The sequence below is a fragment of the Mercenaria mercenaria genome, chromosome 3 (genome assembly GCF_021730395.1).
Source record: "Mercenaria mercenaria strain notata chromosome 3, MADL_Memer_1, whole genome shotgun sequence".
In the NCBI taxonomy this organism is placed as follows: Eukaryota; Metazoa; Mollusca; class Bivalvia; order Venerida; family Veneridae; genus Mercenaria; species Mercenaria mercenaria.
Genome location: NC_069363.1, coordinates 7701365 through 7722130, shown reverse-complemented (window position 1 = coordinate 7722130; position 20766 = coordinate 7701365). Strand labels below are relative to the sequence as shown.

The following is a 20766-nucleotide window of genomic DNA, read 5'->3' as shown; positions in this document are numbered from 1 at the left end:
TAGTGGATACTGAGATACCAGCTTACATACAAAAACTTAACCAAAAATTTCTATGTCGAAAAAGGGGCATAATTTTGTAAAAAAGCATAATTTTGTAAAAAAAGCAAAATAGAGTTATGGAACCTGTGCAATGTAAGTCAGTTTATCACAGTAAATAAGTGTGTGAAGTTTCAATCCATTCCCACAAGTGGTTACTGAGATACCAGCTTACATACAAAACCTTAACCAAAAATTTCTAAGTCAAAAAAGGGGCATAATTTTGTAAAAAAGCAAAACAGAGTTATGGAACCTGTGCAATGTAAGTCAGTTTATCACAGTGAATAAGTGTGTGAAGTTTCAACCCATTCCCACAAGTGGTTGCTGAGATACCAGCTTACATACAAAAACTTAACCAAATCGGGACGCGGACGCGGACGCCGACGCATGGGCGAGTCCAATAGCTCTACTATTCTATGAATAGTCGAGCTAAAAAGGTGGAAAACCACAGGTCGCCTAACACGACATAAATGAAAATGTTGCAGGCTCGGTTTGATTGAGCCTGTTCATGGACGGTAGTGGAAGTGCAAGCTACCGTCCACGCCCTCTAGCCCCGGGTTTAGCAGAACTCAACATTTACACATGTTAAAAGTACCAGAATGTAATTTAGAGTGCAAATCCATGAAAAGCGGCATATAGTCCCCAGATAAAATAATGGCTGTGCCCCAAACAAGAAAACTGTGGGCAGAATTAACAAACTGGAGTCCAATAGCTCCACCTATTTTTTGAATAATCAAGCTAAAACACATAATTTTTCTATCTTTTTCAAATGCTGCAGACCTATCTTTCTCATGCAGTGTTAGTGTAAAATTGGTTAAATTTGTGCCATAACTGACATTCGTTGCAGTCCTACCAAGAAATGTGCAATTTCACCTTTCTACTACAAAGACAAAAAAAAAAAACAAAAAAAAACGTCAATTTCCCTTAAGTTTTACTGCACGTTTCGGTATTACCAGAAAATTTGGCCGTAATGATCTTGATTGAACTTGAATACAACTGTCTTGCAATAACGATGCTATTTATTGTAATAATGAAATATTTTCTCGTAAAAACAAGATATGAGTCATAACGAGTAAATATCTCGTGTGATACGGGTAAATTTCTTCTAATAAAACTGAAAGAATATCTCATAATTACAAGATAAGAACGACTGCTTTCTAACAACGATATAAAATACATATACATACATTTTAGAATGTCTTCACCTGGACCCGTCATTTATTAAATTACTTGATTCATATAAAACTGCAAACTCAGCACGAACAAAGCATGGGCAACTATACATCGTAAGGCCAAGTTTAATTTTACTTTTTGTAAAGGTACTTCAAATCATTTATAAATATGACAAAACGAGATATGTTCGAAACTTTCCTAAGAATCAGCACTGAATATCATTAGTGTTTAAAAAACTTTTAATAAATATTTATATGCAATCTAATTTAAACTCCATTTGACTTGGTATTTTTATTTTGCACAGAGACACAAATCAATGAATTGTCTTTGCCTCAAAGAGGACAATATTAGAGACATTATATAATATCATGACAAGCTTGATTTTTTCGTAAGGACCGTGTTTTAAGTCAGAGAAAAGCCTCAAACTATCTATCATGTGAAAGAAAGGACAATCTCGGCGCGTTGCGCCTCGATTTGTCCATTCTTTCACATAATGGACAGTTTTCAGCTTTTCTCCTTTACAGATATTAAATAAGAGTCTTTAATTTATCAATACAGTAAAATTCCTACTTACGACCACGCTGAAATTACGACCGCACCGCTAATACGACCAATTTTGCAAAGAACGAAATATTTCCTTCTTAAAACCAATGGTCGCTTGTCCGAAAATGCTACCAGACCGCTAATCCACTAATGCGACCACCAATTTCAGAACTTTTTGATTTTTTCACACTTAATTAATCACCGCAATTATGACCACTCAAATGTTTCTGTATGTTACCGCGAATCGCGGCGGGAATTAACACATGCTACATCGTGTTAACACGTTAAGCGTGTACATTGTGTATTTATCCGTTAATTGCTAACAAGTCTTTAAACGTTATCAAAACAACATATCAAACTGTTTGATTGTCTGAAATTGTTATTTAAAGATGTTTGGTGTTTTACATCGCTATTTTAACATAAGAAATTGTTGAAATGATTAATTTGTTTGTAATTAGACGAATGCCCGCAGATCGAATTGACTGGATTAAAACGGATTTAATTAGATCTAAACGGTGTTTGTTTGTTATTATTAATGTAAATATGTTTTGGATTTCAGCGGAGAATGAAGTTTGAAAAGGTTTGATATTGTTGTAATTGTCTTTAATTGAATAAAATTCAAATCATTATCAGTTAAGTGCATCCTCAATCAATACACAGTTTGATCCGTAAGAAAATAAAGCTACATATAAATTGAACACTGTGTTTGCCATTATTGCGTCTTAATTGTATTCCAATGTGTTATTATCTGCCAGACCTTCCCCGTATAGCCTTGTCCACTAATCAGACCAGACCGCTAATAAGACCAGTTGTACAAAGAACCATGGGTGGTCTTAATAGCGGAATTCTACTGTATTAAATTTATAACTATGCCTTCATCCCACTCATAATGGCTTGTCAGAGGTAAAAAAGTGTGTATTTTTCTGCCTCAAATATGCTGGAACATTGACCTTATAGCAAAAGGACCAGGTTTTCAAGCTCCTGATCAATAACAATTTTCAATCCCTGACCTTGCACTTTGACCTACCGGTAATGACTCTCCCAAACCAGTAAGAGTATCTACTGACAGCAGTCACTCATTTTATCAAGTCTGACAGCCAAAAGCCCAAGCCTTTTCCATTTATTAACTGGAAACATTTTTCAACATCAAGGTCACTGTGAGTTATGTTTCTTGATGTTCAGTGTCCACTTATGATGGTGAAAAACTGTTGCAAGTTTTAAAGCAATAGCTTTGACAGTTTATGAGAAAAGTTGAGTTAAACATAATACTCAACCAAGAAAATGATTTTCTAAGTCCAAAAGGGGCAATAATTATTGCAAAAAGCAGGATGGAATTATGTTGTTGCTGTACAGGGTCAGCTTATGATGGTGAACAAGTGTTGCAAGTTTCAAAGCAATAGCTTTGATAGTTTAAGAGAAAAAGTTCACCTAAACATAAAACTTAACCAAGAAATCTGATATTTTCTAAGTCCAAAAGGGGCCATAAATCTTGGAAAAAGCAGGATGGAGTTATGTTTCTTGCTGTACAGGGTCAACTTATGATGGTGAACAAGTGTTGCAAGTTTTAAAGCAATAGCTTTGATAGTTTAGGATAAAAGCTGACCTAAACATAAAACTTAACCAAGAAAACTGATTTTCTAAGTCCAAAAGGGGCAATAAATCTTGCAAAAAGCAAGATGGAGTTAAGTTTCTTGATGTACAGGGTCTGCTTATGATGGTGAACAAGTATTCCAAGTTTCAAAGCAATAGCTTTGATAGTTTAGGAGAAAAGTTGACCAAAACATAAAACTTAACCAAGAAATCTGATATTTTCTAAGTACAAAAGGGGCCATAAATCTTGCAAAAAGCAAGATGGAGTTATGTTTCTTGCTATACAGGGTCAGCTTATGATGGTGAACAAGTATTCCAAGTTTCAAAGCAATAGCTTTGATAGTTCAGGAGAAAAGCTGACCTAAACATAAAACTTAACCAGGCAACACCGACGCCGACAACCGCTCAAGTGATGACAATAACTCATCATTTTTTTTCAAAAAATCAGATGAGCTAATAAATGAAAGTTCATTTCTTTTTCGAGATTGAAGTTTGTGGGTCTCAACAACATTAAATTCAGAAAAATTAGTTCTCCACAAATCATTATGACTTTGCAGTATATAAATGGGACACATACCTTTAACACAAAAATAGCAATAACAATGATACAGCATATGTTGACAACTGTCAATAACAAGCTGATGAGGCCTAGCAGTGCTGCTTCATGTGCCATGTTACAGAAATACACCTCCTTGTACATGTTGTCAACTAGCGGAGGACAACCATCTGCAGGTAGTACCTCGGTTGTTATCACAGATATAGGTGTTGTTGATGTTACATTTGTAAAGACTGAAGAATTGATTGCTGATTGCTGAAAAAATAATATAATAAGACAGTTCACAATATGTCAACATTGTTTCAAACATGTTCATACAAATACATTGTACTCAATGACAAATAAACTTCCTTCAATAGTACTTAGATGCAATATACATTTTCTTGTAATCCATGATCTTTTTTTACTCAATCAGAAATTATGAGATTTTAACTATAACTGTTCTGAAAACAGAACAATAAATAGTGAATGGAACAACATAGTAAATGCACACAATCTCACTCAACTAGTAGATAAACCAACAAGAGTCACGAATGCATCTTCAACAATTATTGACCATCTTTATACAAATTACCCATCAAACATAACAAACATACAAATACCACCACTTGCATTTAGCGACCACTTTCCTGTCTGTTTTACTCGCAAGCTTTCAAACAAATCAAGAAATGGCCCATTACATTCAACAATTAAATACAGGTCTTATAAAAACTTCAAAGAACAAGAATTTTTACATGACCTAGAAAGGCAACCATGGTCCGTGATAGACATTTATGATGACGCAGATGATGCCCTAGACACATTTCTTAAAATCTTTCTTGAAGTTATGAATCAGCATCTGCCCAAGAAAGAGCGTCGGGTTAAGTATAAACAACAACCAGACTGGTTTAGCCCAGAAATCAAGAATGCAATAAACTCAAAAACTCAAGCTAAGAGGTCAAAAAACCAAGGTGAATTCAAGTTCTGGAGAAAAAAAGTAAAATCTCTTACCAAAGAGGCAAAAAAGTCATTTTACTCACAAAATATCAACAACAGTAAGAAAGACACTAAGAAGTTATGGAAACATCTCCAAGACTTATCTGGTAAAAGTAAAAATTATCAAACCAATTACATTAATGACGATAATGGAAACCCAATAATAGATCCAAAGGCAACTGCTGAAGTATTTAACACTTTTTTTGCAAATGTTTTTAAAACAGTACCAAATCCACCAGAACATCTTACACCTGAAAGTGAAAAAATCATTAAAGAATTTGTTGAAAGTAAAGTTGAAAATAACTCATTTCAAATACAACCCATTACTGAAGAATTCATACTAAAGGAATTAAAATCACTAGATGAATCGAAGGCAACTGGGTTAGATGACATAGGCTCCAGAATATTAAAGATAAGTCATCAAATAATAGCTCAGCCTCTCACAAAGATAATTAACCTAAGTTTAACACAATGCAAATTTCCAGGAAAGTTTAAAACAGCCAAAATAACACCAATTTATAAAAAGCATTCAAAATCTGACAAATCTAACTATAGACCAATATCAATACTTCCAATATTATCTAAGCTTATTGAAAGGCATGTTTCAAATCAAATAAAGGATTTCTTGGAAACTTATCATCTTCTGCATTCCAAACAGTCAGGCTTTCGAGCAAATCACTCCTGTGAGACTGCACTTACAAATATAATTGATGACTGGATTAATGCCATTAATAAAAACTCTTTTGTTGGCACTATATTTCTAGATCTAACAAAAGCGTTTGACCTTGTAAACCACTCCTTGTTAATAGAAAAATTATACCTGTATAAGTTCAGTGAAACCTCTGTTAAATGGTTATCATCGTATTTAGAGAACCGCTCTCAACAAGTATGTGTATCTGGACAGCTTTCTTCTCCCAAAGAAATTTCTGCGGGAGTTCCACAAGGCTCTGTTCTTGGGCCTATACTTTTTATACTATATATAAATGACCTTCCTTTACACACACATAATTCATCCATTGACATGTTTGCTGATGATGCAACAATGTCTGCATTTGGTAAAACTGTGACTGAAGTACACAACACCCTGCAATCTGACATTAACAAAGTAGATGAATGGTGCAAAGAAAACTCAATGCTTCCAAACATATCTAAAACTAAAACTATGTATATCACAGCCTCTTATAACAACAATAAAATTAAAATCACATCAGTTCTAATAGCATACAAATGCAGGGTCAGCCCCTATCATATTCATCACATGAAAAGCTGTTAGGAGTACATGTTGATGAACATCTGAACTGGAAGATCCAAGTTGAACAAACTATGAAAAAATGCAATTCCAATTTATATCTTCTTTTACGAATAAAATCTTACCTGAACCTACATTCAAGAAAACTATTTTTCAATTCTTACATTTTACCGCACCTTGATTATTGTTGTACTATATGGGGGAACTGTACTGATGAGCTTCTAGAATCTGTCTTAAAATTTCAAAAACGTGCCGCAAGAATCATACTTGACAAAGAATATAATGCTCCATCAGCTGAATTGTTTAAAGAATTAAAATGGATGACTTTTTCTGAAAGAATAAAGTATAAAAAGGCAATCCTTGTTTATAAATCCATTAAAGATCACTCTACTGAACACCTTGGTTCAAAATTTATTGAAAAACAAACAGGTGATCGCCAACTTAGATCAAATGAAAACAATGAAATTAAAGTACCAAAGCCAAGAATTGAATTCTTTCGTAAATCATTACAGTACTCTGGAGCTGTAATTTGGAACAACATTCCTATACATATACGCTCCTTAGATACGTTAGAAAAATTCAAAAGATCATATCTTCAGTGGCACTTCTCTGTTATATATAATTAGAATACAAAGCAATATTAATAGTCACATGTTGTCATATTTTAAGTTTTTCTTGATTTGGTATATTTTATATGTTTAGGTTGTACATTTTTACATAAAATTGATTCATTGTCATTGCCTTTTACTTCTTTCCATATTATAATGTTCTCCTTTCAGGTTTGTTATATCTGTATATAGTTTATTACATGTATGTTTGATGTTCTGTACATAGTTATACATTGTATACAGTGGACCATATTGTTAATCGGTTTTGAAAAATGTATCCAATGCCGTATATGTTATCCACTTTAAATAAAGTCGTTACTTACTTACTTACTTACTTATGTAAATGCAATAAATATTTAGTTTTAAATGAAACAGACAAAAAGTTCTTAAATACAGGTTGTTAAGTATAGTACAGGTATAGATAAAAACATGTCTAACAACAGCTATTTGAGTGTAGCAATGCTCAACTCAAAATACTTGTCACCAAAACAAGATTGTTCAGAAAACAAAACTGCTCAACTATCCATACGCTTTGACACTAAAAAGGTTTATAATGAAAACACAGACATAAACAAGAACAAAAGGCACGCACAATAAGACTTAATCATACAACTCATCCCCATTATGATGCTTTGAGACAGAAGATCACACACACAAAAAAAATGATAAAGGGGCATAACTTTGTGAAATAGCAAAATAGAGTTATGAGTTTTATAAATTGCATGTCAGATCATTATTATAATAGTGCACAAGTGTTTCTATCTATTTCCACTAGTGGTCACTTCGACACAAGTTTACAAAATATAAACATTGCAAAAAATGGTCAAAAAGGGGCATAACTCTGATTAAAGCAAATCAGTGTTAAGAAAATTCGACCTTGCACATCAGACCACCACGGCTAATAAGCAAGTGAAATTTCGATCCTTTCCAGCTGGTGTTTACTGAGGAACCAGCTCACATACAAAAACTTAATGTAATGACATCAATATTGCCCTCCACCACCCTGAAAATATTGTAGCATAAAAAGAGGACATAACATAAAAACAAAATGTGTTTGCAAACCATTTCCCCTATGATGGCCTCCTGAGATCACTATGACATTTTTCCTTTGACCAGTGCAAAAACAAAAGGGGCTATCTACTAATCACAAGCAATAATCCTAATGTAGGCCAAAACATTTTTCAGTTATCAATAGGAAACACATCAACAGACAGATAGACAGACAGGCTTTAACACAAACACTGATTAAATGTGAGCCTTAAAATTGACACAAATGTGTGCAACCTGTCTTTATTACAGATAACATTGTACCTTAAAGCTAAAAGTGGAGCTTCATTACTGACTGTCAGGTCACTCAGTCTTTGTCATTGTAGCAGCAGTTAACTGTTCTACAATTTATGCCTAATTGTTTGCTGTACACATGATCTAAACATGATCTTGATGTAGGTCAAGGTCACCATGACCTTGCCCATGACCTTTGAACGACTGACCTCAAAATCATCAGGGGTCATCTTCCAACTGAGTTGGAAGTTTGTGTGCCGAAGCCTTCTTCAGTTATCATTTTCAGTGAGTCTCAAGGTCAAAGTGACCTTTACCTTTGACCTACTGAGCCCAAAAACAATAGGAGTCATCTATTGACCACAGGCAATCATCATGACATTTGACACTTGTAGGTCAAAACGTTCTTCAGTTGTTATCGATTAGAAAGTGTTTTCAGTCTCAAGGTCACAGTGACCTTGACTTTTGACCTACTGACACCAAAAACGATAGGAGTCATCTACTGACCACAGGCAATCATCCTATGCAGATTGATGCTTGTAGGCCAAAGCATTCTTCAGTTATAGATTAAAAAGCATTTTAAGTCTCAAGATCACTGTGACCTTGACCTTTGACCTACTGACCAAACAACAAACAGGGTCCTCTGATGACCGGAGACATTTATGCTATGAAATTTGATGCTTGTAGGCATAAGCAATCAGAAATTGACAGACAGACAGATGGTCCGACTATTATATGCTCATACTGATGTGCATACAAAAGCAAGATAATCATAAAGTTTAACAATTACCTTTTTAAGTAATCAGCCCTATGTCTAATGACAGTTCACATCCCAGGGGAGGAAATCCTTTTTATAATGTATTTAATTAGTAATAAATTATTAAATGATAATAATAAACAGTAATCATAACTAATGTTAATGTTTTTATTATGAAACAAGAGCTGTCTCCGTAGGATGACACATGCCCCCGATGGCACTTTGAATGAATAGTTATGGCCGATGTTAAGAGTTTTGGACCTTTGACCTACGGAGCTGGGTCTTGCGCGCGACACATCGTCTTACTGTGTCACACATTCATGCATAGTTATTTTAAAATCCATGCATGAATGACAAAGATATGGACCAGACATGCCCATCAATGCACTATCATGAAAAATGATCTTTAACGTCTAAGTGTGACCTTGACCTTTGAGCTACGGACCTGGGTCTTGTGCACTGCACGTCGTCTTACTGTGGTACACATTCATGCCAAGTTATTTGAAAATCCATCCATCGATGACAAAGATATGGACCGGACACGCCCATCAATGCACTATCCTTTAACGTCTAAGTGTGACCTTGACCTTTGAGCTACGGACCTGGGTCTTGCGCACTGCACGTCGTCTTACTGTGGTACACATTCATGCCAAGTTATTTGAAAATCCATCCATCGATGACAAAGATATGGACCGGACACGCCCATCAATGCACTATCCTTTAACGTCTAAGTGTGACCTTGACCTTTGAGCTACGGACCTGGGTCTTGCGCACTGCACGTCGTCTTACTGTGGTACACATTCATGCCAAGTTATTTGAAAATCCATCCATCGATGACAAAGATATGGACGGACACGCCCATCAATGCACTATCCTTTAACGTCTAAGTGTGACCTTGACCTTTGAGCTACGGACCTGGGTCTTGCGCACTGCACGTCGTCTTACTGTGGTACACATTCATGCCAAGTTATTTGAAAATCCATCCATCGATGACAAAGATATGGACCGGACACGAAAATTGCGGACGGACCGACAGACCGACGGACAGACAGACGGTTCAAAAACTATATGCCTCCCTTCGGGGGCATAATAAAAGGCGAAAATGATGTTTTTTCTCTGAGATGAACCTTTCATTAATCTTACAATAAAATTGCATCCGAGTCCTTATTAATGAATAACAGAAGAAGGGGCCTCTGTGTCAAAGTGGTTAATGTCCCTGATTATGAATCACTTGCCTCTAACCCCTTTAGGTTTAAAACCTAGCTTGGGTGTGAATTCTTTATGAGGAAGCCATCCAGCTGGCCAACAGAAGATTGGCATTCTACTTAGGTTATTGCCTGTGTCGGAAAAAAGTAAGTAGAGAGGCACCTGAGGTCTTCCTTTACCATCAAAAAGTAGAAATTCACCTCATGTCTCAACTGACTTTTCGGAAACAAGGCAGGTAACTGATTGCTTACTGTGGAGTTAACTACAGCTGTAGCAGCAGTTGTAGCTATGGTTTCCATGGTAACTGAAGAAACTGCCTTAACCGCTGGAGGTCTAATAGCAGCTAATATTGAATAGGCCCACAACATACCCTGAAAAGAGAATAGGCATAATTATGATACAAAATGGTTATTATGAAAGTATGGCGAAACACAGTTCCCTTGAACAGCGGCAGCTCAAGTTCTCGGCCTCCTCCAAGCAATACATATGATCCCCATTGATTGTGAAAGGAGTTCACCATTTTAAGATTTTTTATCTTTAGAACTAGTTGCCCCTGTAAGCTGTGCAACAGAACAATTTGTATAATTCTTGACAGTTTGCCAGATATTTTTCAACAGCTAATGAGAAGATGTTGTTAGAAGGAAAATATTAAAGATGAATAATGGAAAACTGAAGCCATAGTATGAACCTATAATAATGTCTCACTGAGAACAAGACTAAAGTGAGTTAAAAATGTAAGGAACTATAAATTCACTTTTGTTTTAAAGTGCTACATGCTCATTATTTTGAAATAATGTATAAATGTAAGCTTTCTGATACTTACCGCATTGCATGCAGGTGGGAGGAGTGATGCTGAGATGGCCACACCCACCAATGATCCTGCATTTCCGCCCAGCACTGATATAGCCACAGCTGCCCCCGAAGGTATTGCTATAAGCACACCAACCCATAAACTTCTCCACATACCCCTATACAAAGAAGATAACACACTGTTTACCTGAGAAAGTAACTAAAACATTTTACTACCATGACTTTTCCAAGTCATCAGAAATATCACAAGAAAGTTAACTTTACAGTAATGTGAAGAATTCCCCAGTTGGTTGCCTACAGTGGAGCCTTTCTGGAGCACACACTGCTAGGGAGACTATGTGTTTGTTACAGATTGATTGCTTTTTGCAGAAGTAAACCTGACTAACTCATCTAATGGAAAAGAAAACATCTGTATTTACTTCAAAAGTGTTGCTAACAGAAGTTATACTGTATATACCTTGATGTCATTTCTGTTGTAGGATGTAGGTCTTATTTGCTTTGCAGGTAATCAGAAATGTCAAGTTCAATACAATGTTACCTTTATTTCATTTTTATTTCTGACAGAATCTGAACTTCTCCACATCAAACAATGAAGTCCAATTCTATTTTACCATGATTCTATTTCCATCATCGTATATAAGTCTTAACACAAACTCCATCTAGTATACAAGTCTTCATACAAACTACATCTGGTATACAAGTCTTAACACAAACTCCATCTAGTATACAAGTCTTCATACAAACTACATCTAGTATACAAGTCTTAACACAAACTCCATCTAGTATACAAGTCTTCATACAAACTCCATCTAGTATACAAGTCTTCATACAATCTCCAGCTAGTATACAAGTCTTCATACAATCTCCAGCTAGTATACAAGCCTCCATACAAACTACATCTAGTATACAAGTCTTCACACAAACTCCATCTAGTATACAAGCCTTCACACAAACTCCATCTAGTATACAAGTCTTCATACAATCTCCAGCTAGTATACAAGTCTTCATACAAACTACATCTAGTATACAAGTCTTAATACAAACTCCATCTAGTATACAAGTCTTCATACAATCTCCAGCTAGTATACAAGTCTTCATACAATCTCCAGCTAGTATACAAGTCTTCATACAAACTCCATCTAGTATACAAGTCTTCATACAATCTCCATCTAGTATACAAGTCTTCATACAATCTCCAGCTAGTATACAAGTCTTCATACAAACTACATCTAGTATACAAGCCTTCACACAAACTCCATCTAGTATACAAACCTTCACACAAACTCCAGCTAGTATAAAAGTCTTCATACAATCTCCATCTAGTATACAAGTCTTCATACAAACTCCATCTAGTATACAAGTCTTAATACAAATTCCATCTAGTATACAAGTCTTCATACAAACTCCAGCTAGTATACAAGTCTTTATACAATCTCCATCTAGTATACACATCTTCACAAAAACTCCAACAAAACCTTACCATGATCTCACTTTCATTGTATAATACAAGTCTTTACACAAACTCCAACAAAACCTTACCATAATCTCATTTCCATTGTGCAATACAAGTTTCCTTAATAGTCCAGCAAAACATTACATTGATGTCATTTCTCCTGCAGTAAGTATTCACACAAACATAAACTCCAACAAAACATTATCATGATTTCAATTCATTGTACTATACAAGTCTTTACACAAACATAAGGTCCAGAAAAATATTACCTTGACCTCTTTTCCGCGGTAGTATTAAAGTCTTCAAAAAAAAAAAACACAAACTAACAAAACCTTACCATGATCTCATTTCCATTGAAGTATACAAGTCTCCACAGAAACTCCAACAAAACCTAACCATGATCTCATTTCCATTGAAGTATACAAGTTTCCACACAAACTCCAACAATACCTTACCATGATCTCATTTCCACTGAAATCTATAAGTCTCCACACAAACTATAACAAAATCTTACCAAAACCTCATTTCTATAGAAGACTTCACACAAACAAAGTGCAGCAAAATATTACCTTGATCTCATTTCCATTGTGGGATATGAGTCTGAACTCCCCCATATAGCACCATGAAGTCCAACACCACCAGATATTAGGCCAAATGTAAATCCTGTTAAATAATAATTTTACAACACCACTTTGACAACAAGGAGCTGCGTTCAATAAACGCTTGATGCCCCCGGTGGCATCCTTGTCGATACAAAGCAACCTAAGTCCAGAATGAGGTCAAGTTCAAGGTCAAGGTCAAACTGAGGTCAGGTGATGTCTGAAGATGAGGAATGGTCACAGGTTACCTCTGCATTAGTATCAAGTCATTCTAGTTAGGGGTATTGATGCTAGACGAAACGGTCCCATTTGGTTAACCTCGTATGGACGGACGAATGGAAGGATGGACAGGACAATCACTATATGCCTCTCCAACAGTAGATGCCGGGGGCATAAAAATAAGTGTAACTGTTAAAGAAACATTACTAAAACTAGAGCTGCTTTTGAGAAAGCACATGTCTCCCACAGCTGCCTTATCAGACTTTCAGTGCTTTGATTATCAAAAAACAAGTTTCAAGGGCCATAATTCTGAAATGCCAGGGCCAATTTGGCTAGTTATCAAACTTGGCTGAGGACTTATTGGCAAACACATTTTGTTCAAGTTTGGTGAAGATCAGATGAGGAATGTTCAACTTAGAGTGCGGACAGGATTTGTGACAGACACACACACACACAGACAGAAGTAAATCATTATGTCTCCAACACCAATGTGTAGAGGGAGACATAAATACAAAACAAAAACTCACTGATATACACATTAAAATAGTATTATATGGAATTAAAGTATATTTTGAAGACTGAAGTAATTATGGGTATTTTGTATTAGCATAAGCTCTTAGTTACGACTAAAACTTACAGGATACACAAAATAACCATAACATTCTACAAAATACACAAGCTAATTTATGATCCTTTTTATTAAATGGGGAACATAGGATTTACATAAAGACATGCCCTGCAATTTCTTCACTTAGTGCTACAGTACGTTCCACTTAATTGCATATCGGTTAATCGCATATCCCGGATATTCGCATACGAACTTGAAGCACCGATCGATCCGTATATAATTACCTTTAAAGTTTTTCGCATAATTGCATTGAATTTTTAATCCGTCCCGCTTAATTGCATAAAATATTTGGCTAAAAGTCCACTAATTTGGTTGCAAACAGCGATAAAAATGATCAAAAGATGCCGAAAATTTACTGTGAATTACTCTAGCCGATCAGCTGTTTCATGTCGCCTAGGTGACAATCGGTGCGTGACAAATTCGTCAACGTGTGAATCACTCAGGTAAATTAAGTATGTACAGGTGACGTATTGTTACACTTTGTCGATCTGCACGAGAATTTAAGACCTTTTGTTGTACGTTTTTGCGGAATGAATGTCGGGTAAAACCCTCCACCCACCCGCGTTGAAAGCGTAAAAAAAATCCTTGACGATTATCGGTAATTATTCTGTTGATAAACAATGTAATTGGCCTTGTTTTCATCATCAGTTAACACCCCTTCAAAGAGCTAAAAGAAGTTTGTTGGTATCATGACATTAGACCACGATAATCCGTAAATAGCCAATCGCAAAGCAGACTTGTACCCGTCTATATTTCATATACAACAGTAGCGTTGTATATATATCGGGGGAAACTTGGGCAAAAAACGCGTGAATTTCGTGCCAATTTACCATCTAACAATACAGGCTAACGCCGGAGTTAAATGACCTTGCAATATTCTCACCAGTTATCAATGGGATAAAAATAAGACTGACTTGGAGGTAAATTCAGTTGACAACGTCTAAATATTAATATTGTAAAAATGACCCCATATTATTAGACATCAATAAAAATGAATTACAATAAACTACATATTTGTAGTGTAGAACCAACTGGGTAAAAACGTTATTTACACATTCACTAAAACGTTTCCAACAGTTGTAACTTTTTATGTTCACTTGTTATAAAAAAGACATGTCAGCACGATCCTTACATTTGCAATCAACTGGATCCAGTTGTTCGAAACTTTAACAGGCAATTAAGTTAACGGTCGATTGGCTTTATCAGTAGATTCCGACAGTTTAGAAAACTTAGAAAATCAAATGCACTTGTTAAGGATTATAAACACTAAACCATCTTTACAGTAAAATTAAAACATCATACTAGTGTTTCCCACCCATCAAGACTAGTATTATAAATAGAAATTTAACAGGCGGTTAGTTTAACAGCTTAATGCAGTGGTCGTGGGTTCGAGCATCATTGGGGTCACGACCATGACTTTTCATATGACCCCAGTACTAGTTTTCATAGGAAACGGACTCGAGAGTGGTTACAATAAGCTTAAACAGTTAAAGCTTTCATCAAAATCGAGCTAAAACAAATTAGTATAAACTAAACTAAACTAAATTACAGTCCGTTAAAGTTTCGAACAACTTGGCCCAGTTAGAAAGTAAAACAACTACATCATTCTTACAAGAAGGGCGCGATATAGTAAAAGGTATTCGTAGTCCTACGAGCATCTACGCACTAACTATATCCTGATAAACAAAGTAAACAAATAAAAAAAGAACTAACTAAATAAATAAATAAATAACCTGGCTATCTTCTTGAATCAACGAATCAACGTATCTGTCATCGTGTTTCGCCAACATGCAAACTCCTCACAAAAACTAATTGTTCAGCATACAGTCCAATTTTGAGTATTTTTGAGAAATCCATATTTAACTGTTTAGCATTAATTTTGTGATTGCAAATGACTCAAAGTGTTAATGAACGTTAAATCTTAGTAAATCCAGTATTTGAGTAAAACTGAATTTATACAAATAACCTGCATTCTTTCATATGCTCTACTGACAATTAAGCGCTAACGGTACAAAGATGATATTACTCTTATAAAAACACGTTAATCCTAATTTCTATAGAACGCGTGGGAGAGTTTTCAATAATTGCAGTTTTTATGTCACGTGGTCTAAGTCGGATAGACAACTCGTGCCGTTGTCTACGGGATATATACAACTCGCTTTGCTCGTTGTATATATCTCGTAGACAACGGCACTCGTTGTCTATCCTATACTTAGAAGTGGAGATCAAAGCTTTAGACCACGCTAATCCGTAAATAGCCAATCGCAAAGCAGATTTGTACCCGTCTATATTTCATATACAACAGTAGCGTTGTATATATATCGGGGGAAACTTGGGCAAAAAACGCGTGAATTTCGTGTCAGTTTACCATCTAACAATACAGGCTAACGCCTGAGTTAAATGACCTTGCAATTTTCTCACCAGTTATCAATGGTATAAAAATAAGATTGACTTGGAGGTAAATTCGGTTGACAACGTCTAAATATTAATGTAGGGATAATACACGTTCTTTTGTGTGTATTAACGTCTGCAGAAGCCCGCGGGATTGTTTGTGACCGAGACCGAATATAAACAGATCCAGAAACGCGCAAATCTATGAATTGAGTAATAGTTATAATTATATAAAATCAAACTGAATTACAAGAAACTCTATATTTGCAGTGTAGAACCAACTGGGTAAATACGTAATTTATATATTCGCTGAAACGTTTCCAACAGTTGAGCCTTACATTTGCAAACAACTGGATCCAGTTGTTCGAAACTTTAACAGACGATTGAGCTAACGGTCGATTAACTTTGTGTATTTCGACAGTAGAAAACTTAGAAAAACAAATGTACTTGTTAAGTATTACAAACACTAAATTATCTTTACAGTAAAATTAAAACATCATACTAGTGTTTCCCACCCACCAAGACTAGTATCTTGAATAGAAATTTCACAGGCTGTTAGTTTAACAGCTTAATGCAGTGGTCGTGGGTTTGAGCATCATTGGGGTCACGACCATGACTTCTCATATGGGACCAGTACTGGTTTTCCCAGGCAACGGACTCGAAAGTGGTTACAATAAGCTTGAAGCTTTCATCACAATCGAGCTAAAATAAATTAGTACAAACTAAACTAAACTAAACTAACAACCCGTTAAACTTTCCAACAACTGGGCCCTGTTAGAAAGTAGAACAACTACATCATTCTTACAAGAAAGGCACGATATAGTTAATAGTGTCCTACGAGCATCTACGAACTAACTATATTCTGATAAACAAAATAAATAAATGAAATAAGTAAACACCGACACTGGTTCCTGTTTCTATAAGAACAAAAATGAATATAACCATAATTATTTTGTCACTTTATACCAATTGTTGAAAAGCGATTTCTAATAGAATCTGATAATTTATACGTGATTATGTATATTACCAGTAAGCACTAGTCAACATTTGTTTACCTCCGGTTTGCTGTCAGCCTTTTTTGTAGTTTCAGAACCTTGCTATTTTCTTGAATCAACGTATCTGTCATCGTGTTTCGCCAACATGCAAACTCCTCACAAAAACAAATTGTTCAGTTGTTCAATTTTGAGTATTTTTGAGAAATCCATATTTAACTGTTTAGCATTTGCGATTACAAATGACTCAAAGTGTTAATGAACGTCAAATTTTCGTAAATCCGGTATTTAAGTAAAACTGAATTTATACAAAGTAACCTGCATTCTTTCACATGCCCTACTGACAAATAAGCGCTAACGGTACAAAGATAATATAACTCTTATAAAAACACGTTAATCCTAATTTCTATAAAACGCGTGGGACAGTTTTCAATAATCGCAGTTTTTATGTCACGTGGTCTAAGTCGGATAGACAACAATGCCGTTGTCTACGGGATATATACAACGAGCGAAGCGAAAACATGACGTAATGCCACGAAAATCTCGGGGAAACTATACGTATAGGATAGACAACTCGTGCCGTTGTCTACGGGATATATACAACGAGCGAAGCTAGAATAGATCTAGTGTTGTAACAATCAATAAAAAAGCTTCTTTTTGATTTGTTAAGCGAATGTGCAATATCCCGTATAAACTGACAGGTAAACGTGTCAAACTATAATAGCGGATTTCTTACCCCTGTGACCTATTTGCCCTGAAGGAAATTACAAAATGGTTTGAGAAGAATATTTTATTATAAAGTGTCGTGTCAAAAAATACATGTACATGTACAAAGATTCATTCAAAACTTATTTAAAATACGCAACAACATTATTGTTTTGTTTTTAACCGCATTTTCTATGTACGTTCACGAGGTCGCGTAACAGAAATCTGTGCAAAAATCGTTTTACTTCATATTTTTAAATTGCTGCTGCCTTTTCATTATTTAAGATTTTTCTATTCTATTTTTTGTACTTTCTGGTCAAAAGTCTGAATTTTATGCCCATAGTTTGTATTATCTATTTACTTTTAGAAGGTAATAAGTATTTAGGATCGCGCTGTTTGAAATTTTGCAAGTAATTTTATGAAAATTCGACCGTTTTTATAGAATTTTGCCAACATTTCTGTTAAAACCGTTTTTAAATCGTTATAGAATTCAAACTATATTACTTCTCAATCGGTGTTGAAAATTTGAAGCGATAAAATAAAACAAGAGGACCATGATGGTCCTGAATCGCTCACCTGTCCCAACATGACCCAGTTTTGAACTGAGTATGACGTCATTTTTTTTCTATTATTTGACATAGTGACCTAGTTATTGACGGCACGTGACCCAGTTTCAAACTTGACCTAGATATCATCAAGATGAACATTCTGACCAATTTTCATGAAGATCCATTCATAAGTATGGCCTCTAGAGAGGTCACAAGCTTTTTCTATTTTTAGACCTAATGACCTAGTTTTTGATCGCAGCTGACCCAGTTTCGAAATTATTCTAGATATCATCAAGATGAATATTAAGACCAAAATATGGCCTCTAGAGAGGTCACATGGTTTTTTTATTATTTGACCTACTGACCTAGGTTTTGATGGCACATGACCCAGTTTCAAACTTGACCTAGATATCATCAAGGTGAACATTCTGACCAATTTTCATGAAGATCCATTCAAAAGTATGACCTCTAGAGAGGTCACAAGCTTTTTCTATTTTTAGACCTAATGACCTAGTTTTTGACCGCAGCTGACCCAATTTCGAACTTGACCTAGATATCATCAAGATGAACATTCAGACCAACTTTCATACAGATCCCATGAAAATTATGGCCTCTAAAGAGGTCACAAGGTTTTTCTATTATCTGACCTACTGACCTAGTTTTTGAAGGCACGTGACCCAGTTTCGAACTTGACCTAGATATCATCAAGATGAACATTCTGACCAACTTTCATGAAGATCTTTTGAAAAATATGGCCTCTAGAGAGGTCACAAGGTTTTTCTATTTTTAGACCTACTGACCTAGTTTTTGACCGCACGTGACCCAGTTTCGAACTTGACCTAGATATCATCAAGATGAACATTCTGACCAATTTTCATAAAGATCCCATGAAAAATGTGACCTCTAGAGAGGTCACAAGCAAAAGTTTACGCACGGACGGACGACGGACGCTGCGCGATCACAAAAGCTCACACTGTCACTTTGTGACATGTGAGCTAAAAATGAATGCGTGACGCTCGTTTTTTGTATACGTGTCGATGAACAAAAGTAACGGCGTTGTAAGTTAGGCATTACGATAGGTCGCACGTGCTCGTTGAATGGAAAATTACCGGCATGGCGTTTTGATATCTGTACGATTCGCGGGTAAATTCCAGTCAGTGGTAAATAAAAAATATTGTCGTTTATAGCTTTATCTGTTTAAAACATACACAGGTATGATTAATCACTCCATTAGTGACACATTTTCTAATTAATGTTGCCGTATTGATTCAAAGTAATAAACATTGCTCCTAGAGCAGCCAAAGCATACCGAAACAGAAGCCATATACGTATATTCGGATAAACGAATAGCACGGTTATTCGCATATTTTGCTTTGACAAATTGGGTATGCAAATAAGCGGACTCCACTGTACTTAACACTTCTATTATTTCCTTTTTTAAATCTACCAAAGAGCTCACATAGTTTTACTATTGTAAACTGACAGGTTTTGTACTTACCTACTACTAAACATAGAGCCAGTCCTTTCATCTCTGACTTCAAGCCAAGGTCTCGTAAATCTTTCTTTCTGATAACCTGACCAAATGTTGCTGCCAAGATTGGACCCTGGAAAGCATCAAGCCCAAACACAATGTATGCAAAACCTAGTCTCAAATATTGAACAGTTGTCATAAAAAAAATTTTATGACATTTACAGTTATAAACATTTTTAGATGGTAATCATATTGATGGAAACAAAATCTGAAAAGCTGATTTATCACTACAAATTCTTGCTAGGTTTAAATTAAAACTAGAATGTGTCTGTAGGACACAGGGTGTGCCCCCCACTGGTACATTTGTCACAAATAAGGGGCAATAATTCAAATGTTTGTAGTCTCAGTTTGAGGGTACAGCCTCAACAAACATTTTATGAAAAGGATTCATTATTCTAGGCCATATACTTTTTGAGCTATGTGCATCACAAACAAAGAATCCACTATTTTGGCTATTTCAAGGGCCACAACTCTGTAATAAGAGCTAAGATTCTTAAGAAGAATGCCAAGTGTGCGAGGTCACATCACGATAAAGACTCCAGCAAGGTTTTCTGAATTTACATCAAATACTTTTTGAGCTAGGCACATAATTAGGTGAAAAAGTGCATTTTTTGCTATTTCAGGGGCCATAACTTTAAATATAGGGGGTGGAGCCAGCCAAAAATTTAGAGGTGTGCAAGTTTATATCATGATTAAGACTTATGCAAGTTTTCAACCATTTATATTAAATACTTTTTGAGCTAGGTGCGTCACAAAGTGAAAATGTACATTTTTGACTATTTCTGGGGCCATAACTCTAAAAATAGGGGACGAACCCAAATGAAAAATAGGAGGTGCGCAAATTCATATCATGATTAAGACTTATGCAAGGTTTCATGAATTTATATCAAATACTTTTTGAGCTAGGCATGTCACAAGG

At 35.5% G+C, this 20766-nt stretch overlaps 1 protein-coding gene across 1 annotated transcript in view; it reads right to left on the bottom strand.

The window, feature by feature from the left end:
- Positions 1-20766, bottom strand: part of LOC123525503 (uncharacterized) — an 86702-nt gene that overhangs the window by 14545 nt on the left and 51391 nt on the right. The window contains exons 11-15 of the mRNA XM_053537824.1: positions 19815-19920; positions 12804-12897; positions 10795-10939; positions 10223-10342; positions 3920-4153 (exon numbers count right to left, since the gene is read on the bottom strand). Coding sequence (XP_053393799.1) covers positions 3920-4153; positions 10223-10342; positions 10795-10939; positions 12804-12897; positions 19815-19920 — 699 coding nt within the window. The remainder of the gene's footprint in view (positions 1-3919; positions 4154-10222; positions 10343-10794; positions 10940-12803; positions 12898-19814; positions 19921-20766) is intronic.